This window comes from Boleophthalmus pectinirostris, unplaced genomic scaffold (assembly GCF_026225935.1).
Source record: "Boleophthalmus pectinirostris isolate CB_2022bp ecotype Guang Dong unplaced genomic scaffold, ASM2622593v1 HiC_scaffold_3, whole genome shotgun sequence".
Lineage (NCBI taxonomy): Eukaryota > Metazoa > Chordata > Actinopteri > Gobiiformes > Gobiidae > Boleophthalmus > Boleophthalmus pectinirostris.
This window is the reverse complement of record NW_026571299.1, coordinates 7314736-7324267: the sequence shown is the minus strand read 5'-3', so window position 1 is coordinate 7324267 and position 9532 is coordinate 7314736. Positions and strand designations below refer to the sequence as shown.

General features: G+C 36.4%; 1 protein-coding gene across 2 annotated transcripts in view; it reads right to left on the bottom strand.

The window, feature by feature from the left end:
- Positions 1-4895: 4895 nt before the first annotated feature.
- canx (calnexin) overlaps positions 4896-9532 on the bottom strand; it is a 39897-nt gene continuing 35260 nt past the window's right edge. For both annotated transcript variants that reach the window (XM_055160383.1, XM_055160384.1), the window contains one exon: positions 4896-8936. In XM_055160383.1, coding sequence (XP_055016358.1) covers positions 8877-8936 — 60 coding nt within the window. In that variant the 3' untranslated portion in view covers positions 4896-8876. The remainder of the gene's footprint in view (positions 8937-9532) is intronic.

Below are 9532 nucleotides of genomic sequence, written 5' to 3'. Positions count from 1 at the left end.
AAAACAAACAACCAAACAAAACATACAAATAAAAAATAAACAAAACATAAAATAAATAAATAATAAAAAAAATAAAAAAATATATATATAATAAAACGTCTCAAAGCACACCCTGGTTCTGCGCTACAACGTTAATTCTGGTTTATTTAATTCTAAAAAAAAAAAAAAAAAAAAAAAAAAAAAAAAAAAAAAAAAGTATGTAGGTAAATGTCAAATGTAGGTGAATGTACCCGAGTGTATGTCTGATGAGGATATTATTATCGAACAAAAATCCTGTAAGACTGTATTTTTCAAATTGTGAAATAAAAAAAAAAAAAAATAAATAAATAAAAATCTGTTAAAAATTGATTTATGTTAATTAATCTAAACAATTAAAAGTTCACTTAACATTCTGACAAGCCGTATTAAAATACTTTGACTTATAAAAAAAATTAGCTACACAGACCAAAGGGACTAAACTTGCGTTAAGAACAAGTCCAAAGTCCCGCCCCCGTCGGGATGTCGCTCTTTTTCTTTTTCCATGACAGCTTGGGCGCGTTTTACTCATAGACTGTTGCTCAGACTAATTCCACTCGTGTCACTGGATGCACGCCCACGTAGTGCTGAGTTACGTGTTTCAAAGCCATATTCACCTCTTGCCTTTCTGATTAATCAACTGAAAATGTTTATTAAAGGTGCACTACCATTTTCGGTGGAGGGTATGTCACTGGTTTGATCACTTCGCCAGCAGAAAGTTACTTGTGGCCCAAGATGACCAGATCTTCAGAATTAAAAAAAAAACTGGGGCACTCCTGGTTTGTGATGGTTGGTAATAATAAAATAGTGAATCAAGTGCGTAATTAAGGAAAACTGTTCTGCGTTCAACCTATTCATGACTAAAAAGTGAGTCAGTATAATCACATTTTCTTTGCTTTGGTCATTTTAAAGCTGATTTTCTGATAATTTATGCCTCTTTTTACTGTTGGCAGGTTTCAGATTCATATAAATAGGGACACCTGGGACATTTCTTGTATAAAACTGGGACAAATTAATGGTTTTGGATAAATCTGAGGGGACAGGGCTCAAAATTGGGGCGGTCCCGGGTAAATAGGAACATCTGGTCTACTTATTGTAGCCAAATCTCCTTTTTAAAGCCTAATTTCAGATCTCAGAAGCGAAGCAAAGGGCCGGGAATGGACTTGGATGGGAGACCACTGAGAAAATAACAGTGGTCCTTTGGCCTTTAGGCAAGACACTTCCCCCACATTGCTTAGAATGACGGTGGGTGTGAGTGTTGGTGGTTGGAGGGGCTGATGGTGCAGATTGGCAGCCTCTTTTCCGTCAGTCTGCCCCAGGCCACAATAGTATCTTACCAGCACTGAGTGTGGAGTGAATGAATAATGCATGAAATTGTAAGACTAATGCGTTATAAGTGGTAGAGCTTGTAACTATTTCCATGGAGATGAGCCACCAGACCAAGCAACAGGTCAGATCTGTGGAGAGCTGTCCCCACTTATAGTAATAAAGCACGTTTTTCAAAGTATTTTTGATCATTAAAAACATTTGTAGAGTAATTAACGCTGGATATATGTGGATAGCTGCAGTATAGACCTGTGTAATTTCCTCTGTGGATCAATAAAGTTTGTCTAATTTTAAGTATCAGGCAAAGCAAGTGTCGGACAGTGGCCGCCTTTAAAGGTCCTATATGCAGTGTTGTGAAGGTGACTTTTAAAATGCATTCCCCTACAGATTACAGATTGCATATCCCAAAATGTACTTTGTAACAGAATCTATTAAATTACTAAGTGAGTAATGTAATCTGAATACTTTGGATTACTTGATTTGCTGTAGAGAAGCAAAGACGAAGAAATCTTCACATAAGAAGTTTTGTCTGCTAAAAGAAAATGAAAAAGCCCAGACTTTACTTAACCAAATTAAACATATTATTGATAGAAGAGGAGGAAACACAGTCCATGCAGTATGATTTAGTCCTGATAAATCCTGTTTTAGACCCGTCTTAAACCTGGTTTAGTCCTAATTTAGTCCTGGTTTAGACCTGGTTTTAGTCCTACTTTAGTCCTGGTTCAGACCTGGTTCAGACCTGGTTTAGACCTGGTTTAGACCTGGTTTTAGACCTGGTTTACACCTGGTTTACACCTGGTTTACACCTGGTTTTAGACCTGGTTTAGGCCTGGTTTAGACTGTGTTCAGGCCTGGTTTAGACCTGGTTTAGACCTGGTTTAGTCCTGGTTTAGACCTTGTTTTAGACCTAGTTTAGTCCTGGTTTAGACCTGGGTTAGACCTGGATTTAGACCTGGTTTAGACCTGGTTTGGACCTGGTTTAGAGTCTGGCAATGAGTGGAATTACCGGGAAAAAAAAGGGATATAGCCCGAAATGTGAAAACAGGAAAATACCACTGTGTAATCCATTTATTTCAACAAAGTAACTGTAATCCAATTACCACTCACTGAAACAGTAACTTAATCAAATACAGTTACTCATAATTTGTACTCTGATTACATAAATCCGGTACATGTAATCTGTTACTCCCCAACACTGCCTATATATCACACAAAAACGGACTCTCATGAGCTTTAAGTCATGTTATAATGTCGTTACCGCCTCAAAAACGTACATGGAGTTGTGTTTTCTTTTGTTTACACGTCACTTATTATCAGTCTGTCGACATCTACAAAGCTCAAAATTCTGTGGTCCATGAAGTGTTAATTTTAAGGTTATCAACTTTTTTTTTTTTTTGCATCAACTGATTTGTTTTGCTTTGCATTTTTCTAGAATAACCCTCAGCTGTTGCCTTTATTTTATTTTAGAAAAGTCTCTAAAGACTGGTCTCACTGTACCTGATGCCTGGTCCACTGCTCTTAAACTTGTTTATTGAGGATTTAATGTTTTGGCAGCTATTCTGGAGGTCAAGATCGGGGTTGATCCGGATGGTTTTATTCAGTTTACAATGTAATCATGGTGCCTTTAAACAGCGCAAACGACATAAAACTCTGTCTGAAATCGCCAGCTCGTTAGATCAGCCGTTATTAGAAAGGTATAAAGCTAAAGTCGCCCCTCAGGGTTGTGAAATAGATCCCGATCTAATTCCGACTGTCCGCTTTGTTAGTTTAATCAACACTCGCTCTGTGTCCAACCTCCAGTATCACTTCATGACATCATACGTTCTTTTTTTTCATGGTTTGGGTGTTTCCTGCGACTTATATATTAAAATGTTGACACTGAAGCGGTGAGAGGTTCTAGTCTTGTGTGTCAGTATCTGCTGCTCCTGTTCCTCTTGTACCACTGTCACTTGGCTCTACTGCACATGTCTCCTGAAGAAAGAGCCTCTGTCCTGCTGCAAGTCGTGAAATATTCAGCCAAAAACAGTAATCGAGCAGCAGAAAGGAAGTTTGGAGTGAGTGAGAAACTTGTGACACCGGGAGGATGCGCCATGAAACTTTCCTGAAGTCACTGGATGAGTCGACAAAGCCTGAACTTCAGTGACACCGAAACCATCCTGTCGGGATTCAGAAGGACCAGACAGCTACACAGAAGAGGAAGCGGCGCTCTGTTTACCTCCGGAGGTCGTGGAGTTACTCAGAAGTGACGCCGAGGATGAAGAATTGAATGGATTTAGTGATTTGGAGTGAGATGGAGAGTTTGGTAAACTTATTCTGTTCTGTTGTTTATGTTATAATTATCTGAAGAACTGTTCATATGTGACGTTTTAACAGTCTGTTGTTCTCTCTTCTACTGTTTTTACTAGAGCTTGACTTTCAAAACAAACAAAATAAATAAACAAATAATCCGCCCATATATATTCACCGCATCATTGTTTAAGTCACAGTTTTCAAAATGTGAGAAAAAAAAGAAAAAAGTAGCATCTTATAGTCCAGAAATTACTAGGGATGTAACGATAATCCAAATCTCACAGTACAATATTTCCTGTGATATTTTGAAGAAGCTGATATAATTGTAGATAAGACACTTTTTTGCTTTTAAAAAACCTTGACAAGATTTTGGTGTGAATTATTTCCGTCATAATCCCAAGAATTCAAGCAAAAAAAACTATATTTCTTCATGTTGTTTGCGCTGAAATGAATCATGGGATATGTAGTTCCTGATGTTTATGAGCTGTTGCTACTATAAAAGCATGCATTTAAGCAAAGGAACTTATGATATCGATATTGTTGTGAGATTTGACAATGCGATATCACTATATTTCAGTTATTGTTACATCCCTAGAATTTACAAAACTTTATTGATCCCGACGGTGTGCATACCTGTTAGAAGAATCACACTGTTCCTTATACCTGAAGGTTTTGCTGCCACATTTGGTGTAAAAAAAAAAAATCGTGCAACATCTCAGACGTCTATAGTCAGCTCCTTAATCATCTTGACATTTGGAGCTGGTGAATTTTGACCTGGTTCAGTATCAGGATAAATAAAAAAGGAGCCGTACCTTCCCAGTGCAGCAGAAAACTTGACTTTCGAGATAAACTCAGAGACCAGGAACTGACATTTTATGTTTTTTTTCTGCTTCATTACACTTTTTCTTTTGGCTGGTGTGACTTATAATCCGGGGTGTTATAGTCCAAAAAAAAGACAGTAATAATAAAGGATTACTCAAACATGTGAATGAAACTAAACACAAATCCGGGTATGTTTTTGGTGAGGTAACACAAGCCAATTTTGCGTAATATAGGACCTTTGATGACACAAGAAGGAACAGAGTGTTTTCAGTTTGAGATAAGAACTCAGTCTAAATCCGCGTTAAACGTGTAAATGAAACAAAAACACAACTCCAGGTCTGTTTGTGATGAGGAAACAACATTATAACATAGACACAAAATAGTGTAATATGAGCTCTTTAACGCAAAGTCGGTGTTTACAAGAATACACACCTGAATGCAGATTTCGTTTAGTATTTTTATTCATCAAACATCTGTTCCATGCACACTCAGCCTCGGTCACAGTATCTCAGCGTCACGCCTGTCTCTACAAACAACATTGCAGGAAAAAAAATATTACAAATAAAATACAAAATTTAGAAAAGATGACAGCAATCGACAGCAGAAGTCAGACTAGAGTTAGACTAGGCAGATCTAGGCCTGTTACATGTGCAGGGAATAGTTTTAAAATTCCAACTTTTCTGTTCAGACGAGAGGAAATCTCCAAAAAAATTCAAAATTATTAAACATAAATACTGAGAAAATATGGAAAATTATCCGTGTACATGTAACTGGACCTACCTAATTTAAAAAAGAAAAAAAAAAAAAAAAAAGGGAAAAATACCAAAAAACGTGAATGTATCAAGACAAGACAAAAAAAGTGTTAAAAAAAGAAAACATGGAGCTTTGAGGCTAAAAAAAAAAAAAAAAAAAAAAAAAAAAAATCGTCCAAACAATTTTATTAATAATTATTTTATTTAAACAAACCTACTACAAACCTACCCACCGCCCGCCAACCATTCAGTGCACAGTATTCGGAGTAAAAATTTAAAATAAAAATTGAAAAGTTGCTTGCTTAAAGTATAAAGCCAACAGAGCCAAAAGAAAAAAAAATGATTTAATTTGAATTCTGGGAAATTTTAAATAAAAGTTTGAATCATTATTAGATTTGGAATTCACTTTTGAAAATACTAATGACTTGCTGATTAGTTCATGATTCAAAATAGAGCAGATTTTTAAGTTGAAATTGTTAAACTGAAACCATAGGCTGTAGTGTTCGGCTCCAGTCAAATGAAGCTCATCAAGGCTTGCGGTTATAGAAGCGAATTTGGAGTCGGGTTTCATGTCAGGCGTCGATTTACGGTCAAAATACAAAATAAAAACCCTCTGTACGTGATCCTGGTGTTAATATGAACATTTTAACCATGCTCACTTCCTGTTTACAATGATGCGGCTATGGGTTGGCTATGTCCATTTATATATGTGCAGTCTACGATTAAAACAGAACACAGGTTACAAGCTAAATATCGGCGCCAAGAAATTTCGTTTTTAGTAAATTTTTGTCAATTCTTCAGTTTATTTTAGTATAAAAATTGAAAGTACAGCTTCAAAATTACACAAAATTGATTATTAAAAGTTGCACTATGTAACTTTTTGGTTGGCGATCAGTCGAAATGTTCCACAGTGTGACATTAAACAGCTCTATTTTACATTTATTCAGTTACAGGTGGTTTTATAGCTCAAAATTACCTACAAAAACAGGCATTCTGACTGTGTGCGGCATCGCCTCTCCACAGATCTGACCTGTAACTTCATCTGAATTGAGTCTCCATACAGATAAACGTTTAATGCCATACTGCGAAACATTCCAGACTGAGCAATAAAATTTTACGGACTCTCCACTGGAAAAGTTTCAATGCACCTTCAAGCTACTTTTTCCTAGTTTACGCTATTTAAACACTTTTTTTTTTGCTTTTTAAATTTCTTTACAAAGTTGGGCATGGTCTATAAACATTTTAAAAATCGAATATTTTCAGAGCGGGGTAAAAGTGCCATGCCGATAAAACCGTGGGACAGATTTGGCAGTGGGTTTTTGGGGTAAACAGGCGAACAGTGAATAAGCGCTGGAGTTAGTGCCGGTATCTTTACAAATGGGGTCGTTTCAAAAAAAAAAAAAAGGGGGGGATCGTTCACCTGTCACAAACTAATTTAGATTTTAAAAAAAAAAAGGTGCATTGTGGAACTTTCCAGGTAGAGGGTCCGCTCATGCGACTGCTCGTCTCCACGGTGATGGTATTCCTACGTCTGAAATGATTCACAGCGCGGCATTAAACTCATCCAGCTTCAATTCGTGAAATTGTTGGACAGTCAGCGGGCCGTCTTCTCCACAGATCTGACCCGTAACTTGGTTTGGTGGCTCGTTTCCATGGCGATAGTTAAGTTTACATCGTCACGGAGACAAAAATGTAAGCAGATCCTCCACCCCAAAAGTTACACAGCGCACTTTTAAACAACTGAAATTAATTTTAGCCGAAATAAACCTTAAACATTTTGCATTATTTCTAAACTCGTACATATGTAAGTGGGTTTAGTTATGTTTAGTCATAAAATAAATATGACTTCACATTTTTAATAGATTTGATATTTTATTAAGTATTTTTCCATTTTATTTTGACTTGTACCTTTACATTTACATAATTATTTCTTATTTGACACCTGTCTCTTGCTCTTTTTTGCTGCTTATTTAGAATTTATTATTACCATTTTTATTTTTTACTCTTTGTTTTTATATTATATTGTGATTTGTGGGCATCTGTGTCCAAATAATTTCCCTTGTGGATCAATAAAATTTGTCTAATTCTAATCCTTGGCTCTTTTAGCTTAACCTACTGAGACTGATCAGGATTTAATTTGTCGCAAAAATATTCTGTTTTAGATTAGAGATGGTTTATCAATGGTTTTTAATCGGTTCTATTTCTAAATCAACAGATATCTGTATCAGCTAGAGACTGTATAAAAACATACCCATAGCATTTGGCTCCAGTCAAATGAAGCTCATCGAGGCTTGCAGTTATACGAGCAAATTTGGAGCAAGTTCCGTGTTAGGAGTATGAATTTATTTATTTACGGAAAAATTTTGTGACTGAGTGAGCACTAGGATCATGTAGAGCGGGTTAATACGAACATTTCAAGACCAAAATGGTGAGGCTCACACCAGCAGTTCCAGAAAGAGGGGTGATGATTTTTCAATAGAAAGTCAACTGGAGCCAGAGTCGATGGAGCCGGAATCGTGCCCACACTCACTTCCTATTTGGAGCGCGGCGGCTACCGGGTTACCCGGGTCCATTTATATTTACAGTCTATGGTATCAGCCCGATATTGAAAAATTTGCAGGTATTTGAACCGATTTTTTTTTTTTGCACTGTATGAGTTTTGGTGTGTCCAAAAATTAAGCGAAAATTCAGACCTTCCTTCAGATTTTAAAAGCTTAATATCAGTATCTGTGAATATCGGTACCGGTGAATTTCGGCATCGGCCCATATCGGTATTGACAAAAATCACAATCAGTGGATATCTGTATCCACAAATACTGGCATCGACAAATACCGATATTGGTGAATATCGGTATCCACAAATATTGAATCGACAAATATCAGTATCAACGAACATCGCAATCAGTGAATATCAGTATCCACATATATTGACAGTGACAAATATCAGTAAAGACGAATATCGGTATCGGTGAATATCGATATCGACACATATCGCAGTAAGTGAATATCAGTATCCACATATATTGACATTGACAAATATCAGTACAGACAAATATAGGTATCGGTGAATATCGATATCGACGAATATCGCAATAAGTGAAAATCGGTATCGGTGAATATCGGTGACCCGCCACAACAGATCAGATCCTCCCTAATTTGAAAAACAAATAGTTTAATAATGAAAATCTTGAGTCTGTTCCCAAGACCATTTTAATCTATTCAAACATTTTAGCAAGTCATTAGCATTAGCGTTAGCATTAGCCTAGCATACATTACTGTTGACATGACATTTTCACGAAAGTATAGATTAATTTAGTTTAATATTTGGTTATAGAACATAATAACAGATTTATTTTTATTTGACTGTGGCTGTTTTTTTTTTCTTTTTTCTTTCTAACTTTATTAGCTTTAGCATATTAGCTTTAGCATATTAGCTTGTCTCGTGTTAGCTTAGTGACGGACGGCGGTTCTCGATGTTTTTTTTTATGGAATGATACAGTTTCTGAAAATTCTCTTAGTCCCAGGCTTTTCGTCCAATCAGATTCTTCCTCAGGGCGGAGGGGGAGGGGCTTCCGGCGGCTGTTATCCAATGCCCTCAGAGAGAAGGGGCGGGTTTAGGTTGTTGTTGTTTTTTTGTTTGTTTTGTTTTATTTTAGGGGCAGAGGAGTTCGTTTAGTCCTTTCGAGGTCTCCTGTTTCTGGGAGATCTGCGCAGAATGTCCTCCTCCAGTTTCTACAAAAAAAAGAGAAAAAAAATATAAAAAATTATAATTACAAATAGTGCGTTAACAATCACATAAGACACCGTTTTCTGATCCATGTTGTGTTGTTTCCTCGTCAAAAACAGACCTGGAGTTGTGTTTTGTTTCATTCACATGCCGAGTTTTTCTCTCAAACTGAAAAAACACTCGTACCACCTCGTGATGTCATGTGGTAATTATGGATGTAACGATATCCAAATTTCTCGGTACGATATTATCACGATACGCATCTCACGTTACGATATTTATTACGATATTTTGAAGAGGCTAATATAATTGCAGATAAGACACGTTTTTGCTTTTTAAATACCTTGACAAGATTTTGGTGTGAATTATTTCAAAATCCCAAGAATTCAAGTAAAAAAAACACATTTCTTCATGTTGTCTGCGCTGAAATGCATCATGGGATATGTAGTTTCTGATGTTTATAAGCCGTTACTACTATAAAACTAAACATTTAAGCAAAGAAACTTGTAATTCAATATATTGTGATGGTCCACGATATTACTGTGAGACTTTCGACGATACGATATCACGATATTTACGTTACTGTTACATCCCTAGAAGA